At 26.3% G+C, this 22427-nt stretch overlaps 1 protein-coding gene across 6 annotated transcripts in view; it reads right to left on the bottom strand.

Annotated features, from left to right (window-relative positions):
* The window catches only part of LOC126896954 (uncharacterized protein CG43867), a 63375-nt gene that overhangs the window by 26977 nt on the left and 13971 nt on the right, over positions 1-22427 (bottom strand). The window contains exons 1-2 of one of the 6 annotated variants that reach the window (XM_050670201.1): positions 11575-11864; positions 4125-4344 (exon numbers count right to left, since the gene is read on the bottom strand). The exons of 4 other annotated variants lie outside the window; for them this stretch is intronic. In XM_050670201.1, the coding sequence (XP_050526158.1) occupies positions 4125-4283 (159 nt within the window). In that variant the 5' untranslated portion in view covers positions 4284-4344; positions 11575-11864. Of the gene's footprint in view, positions 1-4124; positions 4345-11574; positions 11865-22427 lie in introns of those variants that run through there. One more of the 6 variants, XM_050670202.1, reaches the window with a different exon arrangement.

A 22427-nucleotide genomic window follows, 5' to 3' on the forward strand; every position in this document is an offset into this window, starting at 1 on the left:
AAAAAAAAATTTCGGACTTTATTTTATCTTCACGGTGAAAATGGCTACCAAATGATATTATTATGTGAAAATTCTCGATTTTATTTTTTACATTTTTAACTTTATAATGCTATGACATATTTAAAAGTGTATGGATCAACATTATTTTTTTATAAGAAATAATATTTTTTAATAATCCCTTTTTCATTCGACATACTTTATCTTAATTAGGATATTAATAATGAACTAGCAGATCATGTAGCTTTTGGAATAATCCACCAATTTTTTTAAAATTAAACACTATCTAAAGATTTGCATCGAAGCGTTTTTTTTTTTATAGTGATTTTAATCACTGTCAGATATCATTATACTTGATCCATCTACGCCACGTCACCACTGTGCCGCGACCCCCCTGTGCTGGGTTTTTTTTTATTAAGTTTAATGTCTGTTTTCACCATGAAGATAAAATAAAGTCCGAAATTTTGTTATATTTATTATGAAATTTACTAAAATCATTAATGTAAATAAAATGTTTCATTAATTTATTAACAAAGTGTATAATTATACATTGTGCAATAAATTAAGTAAAATTAAATCATGAAATCTATTAAGTGATGAAAATAAGAACACACATTAATGACTATAGTTATCGTTGATATATTAAGAAACATAAATATAAACTGTTTTGATTTTTTCTCTATAAATTGGCACCTTCACAATTTAGTTAATAAAATTGGCTCTTGATCAGAGCATTTTAAAAAGAGTTGACATAAAGACCATAAAAAAACTCTTAGACTTTTATACACACGATATACTACAATTTTTCAAATATAACTATAGTATAAAATAAAGAATCAAAATTATTTAATAAAACTTAATATAAAAGTAATACGCTTATAATTATGTCTATGTCTTAAACAATAAATAACTACTTTAAAAATATTTTTTAATTGATTTATGATATATGGTATAATATATGATTAATATTCATGGTAAACAAAAATTAAAGCTGTGCAATAGATTTCTTCAAGTTAATTAAAATATACCAACGATTTTTTGACTTCTAGGTATATTAGTACATAAGTAACCACTGAAATATTTTCGCTAAAATTATTCAACGCTAACTAAAAAGCACTTTAGGGAATCACTATAATATTCAGAAATTATTTTAATTAATTTGATTAAATCATCTACAATATACCAAAAAAAAACAAGCTATGCCAGAAACAATATCCATTTAATCGAATTTCAGAATTTAATTTTACACGTGCGCTCAATACGTGCTTTCGCTAAAAAACAAATCAAAAAAATAAACAAATTTTAATTTCCTCTTCAAGATTTTATAAAAATAAAAAAACACATAGTCGACACAATAAACAACTTAATTATATACAACGATATTCAATAGTAATTGAAAATTTAGCAATAAAGCAGAAATATCTAAGTGATACCATTAACTAACTCACAATTTGTTATTATTTATTTGTCAATAAATTTAAGTTTTTGAAACTGTCAATATTAATAAATTTTGGAGGAAAATTTGATGGATAGAAAAATTAACATTCACATACTTCATTGGAACATTGTCAATAAATATACAAGTGTTGTAGGATTTGATTAGACATAGTGACATAGTCAATAAAAACTACTGCATATATAGGTTCAAATCGAATAACTGTGTCGCCTTAATACTAGTACAATGCAACATTTGACAAATTAATACTGACAGCATTTCCACACTACTGAGTAGAAGTTTATCTTATTTCTCCTTTATTTTCGCGCGTGCAATATATTTACTACTACTACTATAAATATATAACTAAGAGCAACATACCTATAAAATGAATGCTAAGGTTTCAAAATTACACTATAATATTAGACTTTAACAATGGATAGCACGCGACACATTAATTGGTTTTTATTGTCTCACTGAAAATTCTCATTAAGATACGTAGATTAATTATAAGGATAAACATAAGTAGATATAAACATTTTTCAAAGTATTCCGTGAAACTATAAATTAAACGTAGAAAAAATAACTGAATCGAAATTCTAAAAATTCGAGTATTTACATAATACTTATAGTATCACACAAAAATACTATAATACCTTTTGTATTTATTTGATACTCTCGTTGACTAGATACTCCAAATTCAATCCAAATTCAATATACCTACACCCTAAATAATTATTGATGTAAGTCTGTGTATTGTAATATTGCAGTGTCAATACACTGTGAAAAACAAAAGCTACTCTATACATAAGCGCTGCGTTACACAAAAGCTGTCTCACCCACGACAACGTCGAGTTTGCAACGAGAAAAAGATTATTTATTCTTTGTGTAATACACGACTTTCCTTCTAAGGGATTATTGTTATTATGGCACAACTGCCAGAGACGCACGAACAAAAGAATAAAATAAAAATACCCCACAGTGATGACTCTAGTGTGTAAATCAAGTGGTGAGCAATTATAGTCGCGAGGGCGTAAAATACAATAAGAGGACCGTAGCGTGCAGTATATTCTTTAAAAGTCTAGCACTTGAGCATTCGCCGAAAACTAAGAAATATTAAGTTTTGAAGTTTACCAATTTATGATAGTTAACCGACACACTTATTCATAATTATTTTCCATAACATTAAATGATATTTTTAAAATATATTCCTATTTAAAAATACTTGAATAATTAGTTTTTTGAACATGTATTACCATTAATTATAAATTTATAATCAATGGTAATACGTTATTACTACAGAATGATATTTATTATTTATGCAACAAAATATTTTTTTTTTCATCTAAATGCTTTATCTACAAATACTTTAACACAGGAATTTCCCGCAGGAAGTTTTGTTGTTTTTAAAAATGAACACACGCAACATACAAATATTAAAATTAGTGATGGGCATAATCGAATGATTTCGATAATCGAATGATTAGTAATCGAGACATTTTCATAATCGAGTGAATCTCTCGAAAAATCACTCGAAGTTAAAATCGTCTGCTCGTATGATAAGAATAATCAACTATTATTATTTATCGAGAGAATCGAAAAATTATTCGAAATATGAATAAATATATCTATAGTAAATAATTATTAATTTAATTTTGCTTTTTTTATTTGTTGGTGTTTATTTATAATTATTATATTAAACTATAATTTAGGAATAATAATAACAATAATATATTAATAATGCATTATTAATAAGTGCTTTAAATAAAAGACAAGTTGTTATTTTTTTTATTTAATAATTATTACCTATATTTTAAAAAAACCGATAACAAATTTAAAAATAAAAACATAAGATAAGGTAGCAATAGCCTGCTTGACCATCATAATTAAAACACCTAATTCCACACCTAATTGATTTTTCATAAATTCACAACTAGTGAGAGAATCAGAACTCAGTAGTTTAGCCAGTTCAGGACAAAACTTTGTTCNGAAAATAATCGAGATATCTCGATTATGCCCATCACTAATTAAAATTAAAAACTTAAAATGTTAATAAAATTTATTAACATAAACATTGTAAAATATACAATCATATAGCTCTTCTAACAAAAAGATAATTAAATTTGATAATATTTTATTCACTGAAACTTATTTTCAAGTTTCTATTGTATTCACTTTAAAATGGCAATAAGTGAATGATCATAATTTTTAATCATTACTGAGGTTATAGCAGTTCTAGTATATTTGATGACTAGTGCTTGAGATCTTTATATGTCTAAAATGAAGTTCAGTACATGAAAAACTTTCCTGGGGGAAACTTTATCAAACAAAGTTTCTTTACAAAGCATACAATACACATTAGATTTAGGTAGGTGAACTATACAAATGTATAATACATAAAATTCAATGCATACCTCTAAATATTATTTTTAGCGTTGAAATTGAAGTGGTATGTATTGAAAACTTATTTTATTTTCTTTATTGTTACTCGTAATAAATATTAGAAATTACTTTCAATAATGAATTAATAAAATAACTTTTAATAATTTAATTTATCATTATTTTTTTATTAATTTAATATTTTCATTAATAATTCAGTAATATAATATATTCCTTAATTTAAACGTATTTATATTTATTGATACTTCTCGTAATTGTCATTTAATGATCAGTTAGTGTTAACTATTCTTACCTTTTGAAACAATAAATCGTCATCATCAACCGACATAATGTCTGGCGACAATGACAACAATGGTTCCACTGACTCCTCCGCCACAGCGGATTCCGTTTCCTCGACACAACCACAGTCGTTCATCATACACGAATTCAAAACGACAGTTGCGGATAACATAACACTGACGTCATTTCCCGTCCGTTAACTCAAAGATACCGTAGTGTCACCAAAAATAACACTTAAAAAACAAGCATTGCAATGAAGAGACCAAAACATTAAAAATATTTCTGGGTTTTCATATTGTATATATACCTTGTCGAGATGTTTTTTTTTTTGCTATTCAGTTGTTTTTGTAGTGTTGCGAATGAAAAACAAAAAGGGACAGTATTAAGATTAATTATTTATAAAAACCTTTAAGTACTAAAACCGCTTCAAAAATTTAAAAGCACAGTACTTAAACCTTTAAAGCTTAAAGAATAATAAGTCTACACGAAGATAAATTTTCAAAAAAAGTTAAAATATTCATGAAAATGGATTAATCTAATAATTTTAGTTTTAGGCCATTATTATGTATCATTGATATTACTGTATAATATACAGTGTATATATATATCATGTGAGTTTGATAAATTAGAATTCATCTTTGAATAAACCTTTTCGAAACAATTGTTTATAATAATTCTCAATATATTCATATTAATATATTAATACTTAAAGAATTTATTTTGAATTCAATGATAGTTCATTACCATACAGCCTTTCCAAAAGCCTTTAACAAATAAATCTTATTAAAAATTAAAAAAATAAGTTAAAAGTATAATATAAATCTATAATAATGAAAAACAATAAAAAAGTGACTTAAGCTTGCTACTAATAAACTTCGAAAGATTGTTGTAATGAATATAAAAGGGTTTCTCCGAAGATTTTAAAAAGTGCTATCAAATATATAAAAAAAACTAGATGGTAAAATGACTTCAAGGATGAGATTTTTAACAACATTTATGAAAAATAAATTTTAAAATTGTAAACAATTCCTTGAATATTAATATCTATTAATTCAAGAACCTTTGAATTTTATTTTTTAAATCAAGAGTTTTTATCATAAAATGAATGTGTTTTATTAAAACTTGAATAACTTCTTTTGGCTAACTAATTATATTTAAAAAAAGTATACTTCTTTTTTTTAAAATCTTTTTATATAAAATCAAATAAAACTTCAGTCTTAACTAAATTTATTCATACATTATCTGACTACTAAGTTTATTTGGTAGAAAATAAGTATCGTATAGTAAATACTAGTATCAGATCATTATTTAATAATAACACTTGTAAAACAAACATAATACTTTCTTCGTTAAATTGTTGGCATATTATTTGGGTACATTGATCCCATCCAAGTCCGGCCGTCCGAATAGGACAAATACCCAGCCTATTTTTCCGATTGTTTTTCACGTCACGGACTTAAGATACGGAGATAGGAGGTAGTCGGATTCAAAGTGGATTACCGTTGTCATGCGGCAGTGACCAATTTTGTCGTCTATTTATCAAACAGCCGTTACTGAGTAGATATAAACAAGCGGTATTCTGTTTGTATATACATGTCTGCACAGTGTATATGTGTAAATATGTGTACGCAGTGGGGTACAAGACCAGCAAAAGATGTGACCGACAAATGTAAGTCGCTATAATAAAATGATAGGGAGAAAAAGCTACCCATCTGGCTTTTTAATCCCTTTGTATCGAGCAACATCACCCTTTCGAATACTTTTCTCAAGCTATATGTACATATGTGTGCGTATATATTCGCATGAGTAATATTTTTTGAACAGTAGAAACAGTTTCTATGTATCTTATCCTACGCCTTAAGTCCTTATATTAAGTTAACTACTCAGGAGTAAAGATCACAACGTATTACTATATTTTGACGGGGATGGAAAAAGATCGCAATGTGTTGTTTGCCAAACGCGAAATGTTTGCACATCAACTGCATACAAATTAGTAGTTTTGCAACAGTACAGTAGCAAACATTCTGCATGCTTTATCTCTACCCAATCTTCCGATCGTCGAGCTTTAATCTTGCAAACAAACCAAATGACCAATACGAATAGAAAGTACATTAAACTCATTATAAATAGTCTAAAGAAAAGGAAGACATTAAACACGTATCTTAAGTGTAACTCTGTGGTCATAATAATTGTAATGTTACTGATAATATATAAAATCATTTCTAAGTAATAATTTAAAATATATTCATATACATATGTTACAACCCTGTATTCAACTTCAAATACATTTTTTAGTTTAATATAAGAATTTCAATTATCCATCAAGAAAAAAAAATTATTAAAAGCACTCATCTCGTTTATTCAATTTCTTAAGAGAAAACGCGTCGATGTTGTTCTATTGCCTATACAAAATGCCGTGAAATGAAAAATTGACGTGAACTATCTTTATCATTGACAGGGTTGTTTAGTCCCTACGCTCCAGTTAGGATTTTATCAACACACCAAATGTCATATACATCTCACATGCGCTATATGTTCTATAGATTCTGGAATTTGTGGTTAAACGAAACTACCTGCGCATCATAAACAAACGACCAAGTCAATAAAAAAAAAAAAGGGATACTGCAACGTAATGGCATACTTTTTACGATAACGGGGTTTAAAATCTAGCCGTAAACAAAAAAAAATATATTATTAAAAAAAAAAAAAAAACAGAAAATCGTTAATACATCTAACACATAGCCTAAACAAGTCTTCTTCTTCTTCTAAAAAAAAAAAAAGACTATATTTTAGTGCATTTCAAATATATCTCATGATAGAATTATTTTATACAAATAACTATAAAAGTAAATAATCAATGAAAAATTCAGCTATTTTCATAGCTTTTATAAGAACATAAAAATAATCGAGAACATGGAGGAGATAATTAAGAAAATTAAAAAAATAAATAACTACTGGAGTAAAATTATAGTTGTTTTTATTGAGAGGATATTGATTTGAAAATATTAATTGTATTTATACGTATTTTTCAATTTACATATTAAAATATTGATACATACAGAAAATTATGTGTTTATTTCTATTGATATATGTTCCCGTAAAAGAGCACGTCATTTGGTGCAAAGTTGTACTTTTGAATTCAAACACTAAGATTTCAATCAAATCCTTTATGACATTAAGATTTTATTAGCAATTTATAGGATAAATAACTTGAATGACTGTTTTTCTATTTACTATCTCAGTAGTAATAGTTTACGCGAAACAAATAAGAAATACAATACATTTGATGATATTAATTAAACCAAAAGAATCAGTACATTTTTTTATAACTAACATTTCCGCTGTAGAAAATTCCGAGATACTTTGGGGCTTTTGGGTAGTAAACTTCGATGCATAAACGTCAGTCCACCCATAAATCAGAACATCCCATTGGTAACCAATGTCAGAACCCTAAGGCCTAGGAGGAAAATGCCCCTGTACGCAAAAGGATTCTTTTATCATCCTATTATCTTCGAATGAGTTTTTACTAACAACAATGTTTACTGTGTCCAAAAAAAAAGGTTTAACTAAAAAAGGGAAAATATATTATATTTTACTAAACTATTTTAAGATAACATTGGTTAATTTTTTTTAACAAAAAGTAATGAGATTTATTTAGTATCCCAAGATAAGGAAAATAATTCCTTTCTTAACATAATATTTTGGGAAGTCAATCTTATATTTGGGTTTATTCCTTTGATTTTATTTATTTGCACTACTATATTTTGTAAATATTTATAGTACAAATAATTATTTTACAATCAAATAAAATAATCGATTGGGAATTGATAAAGTACGTTATTTTTAGGAGTTCCAATACTATAATTTATAAACAACAGTATATGTCGTAACAATATGTTTCGGTAGTTTATATGGATGTTACTACAAACTATACACTTTTACACTGGAAATTACAAAGCAAAAATATTGATTTTTTTAACACATTAACTGTGGATTAATCAAACAAGTTATATATCACGCAATTATTAAAAAGTATGAATAAAACGATAAATTATAAAAAAAGTTAAAGCTGAACACTTTCTATACACAGATATTGTTAAATTCTGGATCTTATTAATAAAGAATTGAACACATAGTTTAGAAATGTAAATTTATTTCCAATGAAAATATTTGATTAATTGTTGTTTATCTGACAAATACCAGTTGTAGTATAATAGATTTATTAATTTCAAAAACTAATAAAATGATTTAATACTACAACACAAATAGTGAAATCTCTAAATTTGATTATGATCAATCAAAGTAACGTTATGATTGCACAATAAAGAAGAAAAAATTTAATAAGAATGAAATTTTTAAATTATAATTTATTCAATTTAATTTTTAAATGTTGAAAGTCATTTATCCAATTAGATTTGGAAAAACAATTAACAACATCATTAAATCATCAGAATAGAAATACAAAAAATCAGACAATTATACGAAGCAGTGTACATAAATGATTAAGTAGGATAATATATAATGATTTGTTCATAGCCACAGCGTGGTTAATAATGTAAATTACTAGAAACATATTTCGATATTGGGTATAAATATTTATTTGTCCGAAATTCTATTCATAATTCGAACAAATTAAATATTTATATTATTTAATTTAAATATTCAAAACATTTTATAATCAAATTTTTGTACTGTATATGTAATATATAATTCCAATATTTAATTCCCAATAATCTTTTTTTGCTTATGTATTACACCATGCATTTAAACAAAAACAGACATTCCATTGTTAATCAATACATAAATTGTACAGCTGATTCGTATTATTTAAAATGAGCACTAAATGCAACAACAATATTTATTTTCAATGTATATACTTGATATATTTCAAATTTCAGATTGCCTATTTTATGCTTCTAGGGATATGTATTTACTATAAGTAAAATGATAGATATCATATTCCAGTAATGAAGAAAAAATTTAAATAATAATAAATCTTCTATAAAAATATTAAACTTACAAAATACACATAATTTTGAAACATATTTAAATCGAAAGTTTAAAGATAGTATACATACAAAATGTATTGTATTTGAAACAAATACTTTTTTTATTTATTTAACCTATTAAGATTGCAAAATGAAATCTTCAACATTCATGAAAATGATACGTTTATCGATTACAATAACAATATTTCACAAAATGCATAGAAAAAATAAAACAAATATTTGTATAAATAACTGTAGAATAAAATAATAAATCCCCAACAAAACTATTGAGGTGTACTGTGGCGTGTAGATATTATTGTGACACAAACATACTGACAAAGAAAAATTGCTAATGTATAAAATATTGCTTTTTCGGGTTTATTTAAAAATATATCATAAAATCTTTGTGATATTTTACCGACTTAAATTAATATATCGAAAATAATCAAGAGTGTAACATTTAGATAATGCGAGGTAAAAAAATAAATAATAATTAGAATAGGAAAATTAGTAATTAATATATTGTTGCTTTGATAATGCATGGTAAAAATATACTTGATATAAATAATAAAAAATAATTTAAAACGTTTATCGTTACCATTGCCAAGTTTAAAATCGAAAAATTATAAATAAGTAAATATGTACAAGAGCTATAAAGTAGTAGTAAAAGGCTGAAAAAACAATAGACTAATTTATTTCTCCTTAGGGCCGAATAACCGAAGCGAACAACAACGTGAAAACTGTAATAAACGTAAGTCTTTAGGAAACCACGAAACGTTTGTCACTATTTAAGTTCTTGTCTGTGTAATGACGCTGATAATGGAGAACCCAACCTAGTAAAAGTATTATCATAATGTTCTTAACACGGGAAAATTATAATTTATAATAACGTTTGAACATACAAGGTCGGCACTTGAAATAATTCTATCGCTCAGTAAGCTTTATAAAATTTATTTAAGCTTTGTAAAGATTCAAGTTAATCAATAGGTATACTCTTAGTTATCTAAAGACAATAATTAATGCTATTGAATCGTTGAACGAAGTAACCACAAAATTATTAATAAATTATTAAGATACTTTAAAATTAAGATGTTTTTGGTAATAAAGTGTTGTCATAAACGACTATTATTCAAATCTTAATAGTTATTATATTTTTATCAAACTTTGATGGTATTTATATTGATTTTTTATCTAAAAATAATTGAATTTAAATCAGTGGAAGTATTTTTACAAAATCAAGAAGAGAAGCTTGACTAATATATACGTCGTTTTTACGATAGCTTAGCAACTGTGCCGTTTAGTCTAAACTTTAGTTAAGTAACAGAAGTTTTTTAATTAGCTCTCCTTTAACAGACGTTATGAATAATCCAATTATAATCACATCTCAGTTGCGTTAATTATGTCACACGAAATAAGTTGTACACATGGCGCGTTCTTATAAACTAAAATATGCCTAGAACATATTAAACTATATAGTTTAATTGTTTGACCAGATAGTCATGTCTATTGCGCAAGGTAGTTGGATTCTAATAGATCCCCTATGGTTACACCATATAGTATAATGCGTTTAAATTTATTCCAGTACACAGAATTTACCAGGGATGTGTTTTTAAGTTAAAAGCTTATATTATATATTGGTAGACGTTGAAGGGAAGTCAATCAAATTTACAGGTAGCAGCTAGTCAGTAACATCATGTAATTATCCTCGGTATTTAACTTTTATTACATTTAAACGGAAGTTCACAGAATAGTTACCGGATGCAAAAAATATCGTAGGGTTATAAAATTAAATTATTTATATGATAAATAAGCCGGCAAACCCGTATCTATAGAAACATTTTTCAGAATAAATCTAGAAACTCCACAAATAATTTTGTTTTATCAAAAAATCCACTTTGCTGTATCAAAGACTTTACGATTTAAAACGATAGAAAATGTAATAAATTACTAAGGAGGGTAAAATTGAAAGGTATTAGATCACGTGAACATTTTTATAAAGCGTCACGTCATTGAAGAAAAAACGGTTTTAGTCGTGTGTCTTTGAAACCTTAACAACCATAGATGGGACTTGTTTACGCACACATTTTGTTCACCACTATCGCGACCGAGTATAGCATTTATATTTTTGGTTAAAGATCACGTAGACGTGTCAGCCATTTAATTTCTCTTGAGACTGATTCTTCGCCGATGGCGATCCAAAACCTGACGGATTCTCAATTTCCTCCCCGCAAACCTCAAACTGTAGGTGATAATGAGAAATTTCAATTCATCCATAAATCTTTTCCTAGTGAGATTACGTTGCCGTTAAAAAGAAAAATCATGAGTTTTTGTCAAACATTTCAATTGTTTTGAAAAAATGGTAAAAATTAAAATTGCTTATCAACTCGACAAGGTATACATCAAATAGAAATTATAACATAAAAATCTTCTTGAAAATCAATAAAGTAAAACAATCAAATGCAATTTAAAATTTACCAGATGTGCGTGTTTTGAAGATAACGGTTGTCCCATTATGTTCGAACGTTTTGTGCAATCAGATACTATGTAAACAAATTATTATTGTTTCTCTGGTGTTTCATTTAACATGATTTTATCAACGACCGTATTCGTTTCTACTACAAGCCGACACACACGCAGCTAGTCGAGTGCTCATTCATAAATAAAATAAAAAGAAAATTAATAAAACACGACGACTCCGTCCTCGGCCAATTTTTCGTATATCCACAACCGATCGTACGTTGTCATAAGAGTACAGGCAGTAGACAACTACTGCTCGGCACTGTTTTGGCACGATGACGTTTTAGCGGTTGCCTGTCTGTTAACGTGGACGGCGCAAAATCCGCATCATTTCCACCCAACCACCACTCGTTTTTCGGTCAACCACCTTTTGCTAAGATAATACACTACTCTGCACCTTTATTATGATAATGACGGTTGTTATTATGATTATTACATATATATCCGGTCAAATAAAATCTTACTTATACTCATCGTAAAAAAAATTGTCTACTAACAAAATGTTTAATACATTTTAATATTACAATAAAATTAAGATTAAAATTAATCTTATTACAAACTATCAACTAATAAAAATGTCCATCCCAATACAGTTATAAAAAAATTATTAAATTCACATTCAAGTTTTACCGTTTGACATAAATTGAATGCTTATTTTGCATCCTAACTGGTAAACTTAAAATATACTCTACAAAAGGATGCCAAAAAATATTTATATAAGTCTATTAAGTTCTGTATGCATTCTGTCAATGACAAATGGTATTCGTGGCTTTAACTGACAGGATATATTTTTACTAGTGAATGCAAACAATATTACATGTCCGGCACTATATCGTTTTTCAACAATAAATCGAATGAGATTAACAAAATAATTGAAAATTTTCACAATTAGACTCTAAAAACATCTAAGTAGTAATTGATACAAACAACAGATGATATAAGTATCTAAAAATATTTTTTTAGATACATTTAAAAATAGATAAACGCTAAAAGAAAATTAATATTTTTTATTTAAAACAAAATCAAAATATATTTACTGATTAAAAATGTGGAATTCTAAAAAAGAAAAAATAGCAAATCGTTTCATTAGAATTGGAAAAAAAATCTTAATAATAAAAATGTATGTACTTAGAACAACAATTTAACTATACTTTTATAATATTGCATTTTTATTTTGAAATTTAAAAACCAAACAACTTAAATGACATTTAAAAGTTTTGATAAACCAGGTCCGCATGTGTTATACCTCCAAATTAGTTTTTATATCAGCGCTAATACAAAAATGCATTCTTTTTTCAATTTTATCGTTTTTACATTATATTTTTACTTTTTAAATAAAAATGTTTAATATATGCAAAATATAACTAATACATTTTGTGGATCTAATGTATGTTTAATAATATAAATCCGCACGAGCTTTTACGTTAGACTACCATAATCGGTTATAAAATGACAACACTTAATATCACATTGTGCATGTACCTTCACATGACACACACGCATTTCCACGACCTTAGAAAAAAGTAGAATTTAATTCCATATAAGCCGAGTGAATACACGACAGCAAATTATTAAAAAAAAATTACTAAATGTAAGCAAAATATTCTTATGATTTTATGTATTTTCATTCATTTTTTATAACATAAAGGATAAACCTATAATTAGAAAAATATTTATATTTAGAAATATGTATTGTAAAAATACTTAAATTCAGGTCAAAATTTTTGTTTGCGTTAGACTATGTGAAAGGGACTAAAGATAATTTACAAGTCTAGTGTTAAACCAATTGAGTGAGGTCAAAAATATTCTGTCCCACTTATATCTATACATCCATTTCATAAAATAACAATTACAAGAGCTTTAATGAAGCTTATTTGTTTTATATAAGTGAGTGGTACCGAGTGATAGTGGACATTTTTAACTCAAAAATAACATTCCTTTTTAATTAAATTAAAATTCTTTATAAAATACATTATTCATTATTCAAGACAACAAATTTAATTAAATTATTTCACCATCACACTTACTTTAAGATATAATATTAATTGTTTTATATAAGTTTGTTGAAACTTTAAAACTAAAATGTCTGGTGAGAATATTAAATACACAACTTTATCTAAAACATACATACTAAGTAAATACAATAAGACAAAATATTAATTAACTAATGAGAACTTTATTTATACCAAAAAATAAAACAATTTTTGTAGGACTGGTGTAGATTCATAACTCCTTTAGAAATTTATTTTCATAATAACAATAATTTTTTTTTAATCTTTCTTAAAGTTTTATTAATAAGCGATTATTTTTATAGTTTTAGCTTTGATGCGAAGCTGAGAAGGTATTGGTTTTACTAAGATGTGTTTTTTTTTTTTTTTTTTTTTTTTTNTTGTTTTATAGAAACTTGATGTCTTTACCTATCATTTGGCATATAATTTTTGTAAATCTAACACTTAACCTGGCCACAGGGGGGGATTTAAAATGACAACTTTTTCAACTCAACTTCTGTAAGTGTTCCGGAAGGTCTGACACTTTTATATATATCTTAAATTAAAGCTAATGTAATGTACTTTACTATGAAAAAAAAAAATTTGACCTCTGGACTTGTCTTCGTGGTGAAAATGACTACCGAATGCTTTTTTTGTGTGAAAATTCTCGATATTATTTTTTACATTTTTAACTTTATTATGCTATAACTTTTTGAAAAATATATGAGCCGTTCGCTGCAATAATGACCTAAGGTCACTTAGGTCGTTTTTCGAGCGACACTGGAAACGGGTAGATAAACTATTCATAAGTACCCCTACCAAATTTCATAAAAAAATATCAATTATTGAGGCCGTGGTGAACAAATGAATATAGGCGCGTAAATGAAAGCGCTGCGCCAATTCACAGTTGCATTCCCGTGTAACAGCTGATTAGCATAGTGCGTTAGTATACAGAGGCTTTTATAAATAACTATTGTTTAATATTATCCACTTGAAGAATAACAGCTATGGATGTATCAACATCAACAACTTCAACTTCCATGGCTAGTGACAATCCGGGGTTAAAAAGAAAGTTAAAAAGTGGAAAATGGGCCCGTAACAAAAGAAAAGATAAACGTAACAGCGGCAAAACGTATAAAAATATAGCTGGAAATGATGTATCTCGCAAACAGTTAAGAAAGATAGAACATTGTTGTCGGGCCCAATGTTTTTCAAATTTTAATAGAGATTCCCAAAAAGAGTTTTTAAGAAATTTTTATGTTTCACAAGATAAAGAAAAACAGGATACTTATTTAATGAGTTGTGCACATTGTGAAGGAGTTAAACGTCATAAACTGGCTCCCGAAACAAAAAAACGAGAGTGTTCGTGGAAGTACAGTTTAAAATTACATGGAAAAGATATAAGTGTGTGTAAAGAGTTCCTTATTAGTTTATATCAAACCAGCGATGGTCAGAATGAAGACCGTATTAAGGTTTTGCAAACAAGGCGTTTCCCAAGCTACAGAAAATCGTGGCAAACAGCCGAATCCTTAAAAAATACCTGATGAAGTTTGGGCCTTAGTTAAAGAGCATTGGTTCCTTATACATCATAAAAAGTGAATAATAATTATAATTAATATAATTTTATGACTGATTATTTGAAAAAATCAATAACTTTTAGTCGTTCGCCTGAAAAACGACCTAAGTGATTTAATATTTAAACGGTTATTTAACAATTAAAACATTAAAATTTTAGTTCTTTGATCATGAATTTTCATTGTATGATACTGCTACTTACATTTGAAAAACTTAGTTTTCTAATTCTCGTCCTTCTCCTTAAAATAATACACTTTTAAATCTTTAAACCTTGTTTTCTCAAAACTATGATTTGTCACTTAGGTCATTATTGCAGCGAACGGCTCATATGGATCAATACAATTTTTTTATGAGAAATAATATTTTTTAATAATCCCTTTTTCATTCAACATACTTTATCTTAATCAGGATATTAATAAGGAACTAACAGATCATGTAGCTTTTGGAATAATACACCATTTTTTTAAAATTAAACACTATCTAAAGATTTGCATCGAAGCGTTTTTTTTTTATAGTGATTTTAATCACTGTCAGATATCATTATACTTGATCCAACTATGCCACGTCACCACTGTGCCGCGACCCCCCTGTGCTGGGTTTTTTTTTTTATTTATATAAACCAAAAACGTAATGTTTATTTTTTTAATCAAAACTGTTCATACATAAAAAAAACATGAAAGTTTAAGCAAAAACACTGACAAAAAGAGAGAGTTGTTCTAAATTGTAACTCACGTGCAAAAACAAAATATTACCATTTAAGGGTGAACACTAAAATGATCATATAAGTGATATAAAAATATCGTTGATATTAAAGGTACATAATATTGGTGAGGGTATTATCGAAATGATTTATTAGAGATAAATAAGTAACATTAAATTTTTGGTATTCTTAGTACGGGTTTCCCGTCTCCATTTTATCCTCCACTAGTTTTATAAAACAATAAATATAAATCAACCAATCACACTTGCGTGCGACTCTTCAAAAAATGGCACATGTGAAATGCATGTTTTATCAATAATAACTATTCTAAGCACAAGTGTAAAACCTCATTTTTATTATATTTTAACTATATAGAAGTAAGAATCATAAGCACTAACCCCTAGATTTGTAAAGAATAATTTTAATAACTGAAGGTTTACTATATATACTATATGCTATAGTATTTTTTTGCATTTCATTTTTTATGTGCAGTTTTTATCAAATTCTTTATTACAGTAAATAAAATTATTTTTCGATAGCATAATTAAGACGAAACGGTTTGACAAAAAAAAGAAATACATTTTTACTAAATAAGTGTAAAGTTCGTGATTCTTTATTCGATTGGGCTGAATTGGTAATGAGTAAAAATGAAGACAAATTCTCTAAAGAGCGTCGAAAATTGGCAGCAGTTAATCCATTAGTTGGAAAACTCCAGGTTTCCCCACAATGTTTGGATTCAATTTACCACGACTATACCGCGTACACTACCACTAATCAATCTACTGGATGACAGTTTCTCTTCTTCTGTTCCTTTAGTGTGTCCATAAATCCCAAGAGTAACAACGCAGGATCACCCTCCACAACTATTACTATAATTTGTAAACGTCGACTAATGAACCAAAATATAATCGTCACATCATCTTAAAAACATTAAAAAAATAACTCATGTTTCACAAAATTTTACTTTTTGATTAAACCTTAGGTATTATGAGTTTTAAATAAACATTTTATCTTCTTTTAGGTATATGTCGCAGAATAATAACCGTTATTCTAGCACATGTACAACTTGTGATACCAAGTAATTAAACGATTTTAACGAGAAGGGGATTAAATTAATTTTTAACATTTAACATAATTCATAAGCAATTTTATGACCTCATCTACTGATATCATTTATGTTGTCGTTTAGCTACTAATGAATTGATATTTAAATTGGTAAAAATACTTATTTTATTATCAATAAAATTTTTCATATGGGAAAAGATTATTAAAAAAATTTGAAGAATAATTAAAACAATTTCATATAAGTTGTAATTTCTTTTCTGGTTTTTAAATTAATATAATACTTGATAGTAATAGATCATATTTTATTTACAAAAAATATATTTTGCTGCATACAGTAATAATTCTAAATCTAAATAATCTATAGTATTTTTTTAGGATTTATCGCAGAATAACCTAAGTACAGTATCGTGTTTAGGGTAATCCGATATCTTTTCTTTTAAAAGGTTTTTGATGACAAGAAGACCACTACTATTACGCATTGAGACATGTGTAAACAATGTTAGACAACATTTACTAAGTTAAAAAAAAGCACTTTGCCCAACGACAACGGGATTACAGAAATCCCAACGGTCTAAATGTAGTCAACCGAAGTGTTCTTTCAATTTAGTTATGTATGATAGAAGTTGTGTTACGTCAACAAAGAAAATCCAACAAATGAACTATTCAAACAAACATGTTAAAAAAATGTAAGGAAATATTTTTCAATTAAATGTTAAATTAAATATTTTTTAGAATTTAGTATCTCTGTCATTCCAAGTATATTAAAGTTATATAAATGGAAATGTTGACTAACAGAAAAATAAGCTTACATAGAAAACCTATAAGTAAACTACACACATTTCCATTAAAGCATGCGTTCAGGGATAGAACAATAATCTCTAGCATAAGTTTATTCTTGCTGCATCATATGTCCAGGGTTATCATTTATAATACGCAAATGATACTTTCTATAAAAAAATACGTTACTAATAGTTTAAGAAACACAAAAAGAGACTAGGACTTAATACACAAAAATTTGTTTAGGTTTTAATAAAGTAACAATCAGGAATGAGAATTAAAATTGTCTACACTTTACAGTTTTTATATTTTATAAACGAACTATAATTTTAACTGTATTAACAATCTCAGAATTTAATAATCGTAGTAGCATTTGATGAATATTATAATTACTTAACGTTTAATTATAAAATTTATGATAATTTATAATTTAAGAACATCTTATTTAAGCAATTCTTTATAGTTAAAAAGAACAACGAAACATAATATTTTTACGTTGAACTGTATAATAAACAGTTCAGCATAAAGGAAAAATTATCTTTTAATGTTGAATTTTTACTAACAAAATTATATTAAAGTTTAAATATTGCAATAAATAACTAATAATAAATATTTTACCTAATTTATTAAATGACTAAAACCTGTACATAAACTTAAATATTTTAAATTACATTTTTACTCGCTGGTTTTCACAGCTATTATAAATTTTATTCTAATTGTTTGAAATATTTAAAACAATTATTGTAACTCACTTGAAAAAAAAACTATCATTAACATAATGTCATTCGAGTAAAGATGAGGGTAATTATTTTAATCGTTGTTATAATAATTGTAGAAATTAAATATTTGAATTGCATACAAAGGGTTACGCAATGATTTTCCTTATGAAGTGAAAAAAAATAATTGTAAAACAATGTCATTTTTCAAAAATAGATCGATTTTTTCCAGTAGCGATATATATTTTGGTTAAACGATGATGCATCAATATTTTCTTTAGTCATAATTGTTTAAAATATTCAGACGGGCAATAACTTTTTCATGAATAATCTAATAAAAAAGTGAAATAGATAAGTTTGTATTGCTATAGAGCTTTACGAATCTATAAATTCAAAGCCTTTAAGTCTATATAGTCAGCCATAAATATCACCACATCCGCGGTTCTCTGAAATCGTATACGTGAAATATCCCTAAACTGATATTTTCGTAATACTTTCTATTTTAAAGAAGAAAAGGAAACACTTAGTTCAAAAACTTTGGTGTAAAATATATATTATACCAAAATTGTTGGAAGCAGATGGATTTTATTGACTCTACGTCAACAGAAGTTTGAACAAATGATATATATTTTATGGGAAGTTATAATGGCTGATCGAAGAGTAAGTCGACTATCAATGTATAATACAATTTATTATGTATGTAAAAATACAAAAACAAGTATATTTATATACATGTCAAAACTGCATACATATATTCGTTGTTTTATATCAGCGAACGTTAAAAATTATATATTGTAATATTATAAATATTTTTGGATGTTTTCCAGTAGACACCAGTTTTGTGTGATCGACAGTATATTTGTTATTTCCGCTATTGGCAAGCAAGATCAGCATACAAAAAACCTCAGCAAAATAATAACATAAGTTTTGGTATGACATAAATACAATATTGATTACTTTCTTTTGGAACTATTGCTTAATAATTCCAAGTAATGAAAATTTACACAGTGTATCAATTTGTTCTACTGTAGTTAAAACATTATGATTAAAGTTTGTAGCATTAATTAAATTTTCAACGATTATGTCTACATGACTCGTTTATTATACAGTTTCCTACATTTTGAAGAATAATTAAGTGATATTGTTGTACGAACAACGTGAATACTTCACTGATTTTGGTATTTTATCAAGCTTACACTGTAAGATATAATCCAAAAATTCCTATACGTCAGTATGATATATTTAATATACACATTATTTACACGGAAGTAGTGAAATTTTGACATATAGTTTCGAATATTTATACACAAATATAACATTTTTATCATTATATACAGTGTTCAGTTGGTAAGGAAACGGGATTCTATAGTTCTCATTGATTGTAACAATTGACCCATTTCCTTACTTACTGAATACTTTGTATATCCAAATTTTCCATTACATTTTATGTATTAAAAACTTCCAATACGTGTATGTAAAAATTCGGACATTTTATTTTAGAATTAATTTAATATAATTAACGCTAAATATATATATATATGAATAATACATTAATATTGTGTAATATTAAGTTATTTTTAGAATAGTTTCTCTAAAAATTGACATATAATGAATTTACAAAACACTAATTGAAAATTGCATTAATAACTTTCATTAAAACATTAAGTAAAAAATTTAACGGAAAATAATCTAAAAAATAAAATGTCAATAAAATTAAAAACGGTTTGTTGAGATTAAAGTTAAAATTAAAAGGAGATATTTTATGTGAAAATGATATATGAAAATGTAATGAAAATATTAAGATAATATTTTAAAAACATTAATTAATATGACACATTTAACAAAATATTTTATGTTATAAACATCATTCACTTTAGGATGCATTACGCTAAACAAGATTTATGGTAGTTTCGTGACGGCATTCAATAATCTCAAGATTTATTAAACTATATTATATTAAAATATGTTTGCTATGCGCCACCATAATACAAGTGCATATTTTGGCAAGTAATTTTGACTTTAATGGTACTATAGACTATTGTAAGTGAATAATGTTATGTGTACATCAAAATTTCGGCAAATGCATACAAGTTCGTCTCACAATGTCCTAATTATTTACAAGATTGAAAACCTTTCCCCTTAAATGAATAATTGTCATATTTCTATACAAACGAAGCATTTTATACGCATCTATACTTGACAATTTAAAACGCGTAGATTGCAATTAACATAAGTTATTCCGATATTATGAACTGTATTGATACGTTGTCATAGCAAAGTAAAAGTAAGTTTTCATTATATTCATTATATCAGAATATATTTAAATGTTAAAATGAATATGCGTTTTAAATTTTAACTTATAAACAATAATAATATCAATATATTTAAGTAATCAAACATTTTCATGACTAAATTAGAAAAATAACAAAAGTTTTTTTTACTAACATTTTGAAGGAATAACAATTAATAAATTTAAATATATGCACCGTTAGAGCATCGATATTTTTTACTCTGATTAACAATCTTTTTGTTTATATTTCGGTAATAAGTTTTAACCTTATCTTTAAAAGCATGACGCAGCGTCATAACATTAAATTATACATTTAATGTTCACTTCACCACTATCGTTCGTCGGCCATGTCTCATCACTGTATTTACGAAAATGGTGTTGTGTTAAGTAAATATTACGAACAAACGGTAAAGTAAAATATTATAATCTCATAAAACAGAAGCTAATATTTTATCATTAAAAAACTAATATTATTAGGTTCGACATAAAACGCAAAATCTATTTACTAATAAACAACAGTTAATTTGTATTATTCAAATAAATTCATCCAATAGGAAATTTTATTAGAAGAATCTTTTTCATATGAACTGACTACAGTAAATAAAAAAAAACCCAGCACAGGGGGGTCGCGGCACAGTGGTGACGTGGCATAGTTGGATCAAGTATAATGATATTTGACAGTGATTAAAATCACTATCAATAATAAACGCTTCGATGCAAATCTTAAATAGTGATTAATTTTAAAAAAATTGGTGTTTTATTCCAAAAGCTACTTGATCTGCTGGTTTCTTATTAATATCCTGATTAAGATAAAGTATGTCGAATGAAAAAGAGTTTATTAAAAAATATTATTTCTCATAAAAAAATTGTGTGGATCCATAAACTTTTCAATAAGTTATAGCATTATAAAGTTAAATATAATATAAATAATAAAGAATTCGAGAATTTTCACACAAAAATAGCATTTGATAGCCATTTTCGCCGTGAAGACAAGTCCAGAGGTCAAATTAAAGTATATTACATTAGCTTTAATTTAAGATATATATAAAAGTGTCAGACCTTCCGGAACATTTTCAAAAGTTATGTTGAAAAAGTAAATTTTTTGTGAAAAAGTTGTCATTTTAAATCCCCCCCTGTGGGCAGATTAAGTGTTAGATTTACAAAAAAAATATACCAAATGATAAGTAAAGACATCAAGCATCTTTATAAAAAAAAATTATATTGATATGTTCATTTTTGAAAATGTTAGAGCATTATTAAGTTAAAAATATAAAAAAACATTATTTTACAAAAATCGTAATTTTTTATTAACTTTGATGTCAACTTTCACCACGAAGACAAGTCCAGAGGTCAAATTTTTTTTTTTCAAATTAAAGTATATTACATTAGCTTTAATTTAAGATATATATAAAAGTGTCAGACCTTCCGGAACACTTTCAAAAGTTAAGTTGAAAAAGTTCTACTTTCTATATGCATTTTTTATATTTGAAGCCCCCCCATATATAGGGAAATAGTCTGATTTAAAAAAAAAGTATATCCAATGAAAGATGTATATAAATACTACTTCTCATGAAAAAATTGTATTGATCCATACATTTTTTAAAAAGTTATAGCACTTTAAAGTAAAAAATGTAAATTATAAAATCGAAAATTTTCACACAAAAATAGCATTCGGTAGCCGTTTTCACCATGAAGACAAG

Source organism: Daktulosphaira vitifoliae, unplaced genomic scaffold, assembly GCF_025091365.1.
Source record: "Daktulosphaira vitifoliae isolate Bord-2020 unplaced genomic scaffold, ASM2509136v1 Scaffold_1, whole genome shotgun sequence".
In the NCBI taxonomy this organism is placed as follows: Eukaryota; Metazoa; Arthropoda; class Insecta; order Hemiptera; family Phylloxeridae; genus Daktulosphaira; species Daktulosphaira vitifoliae.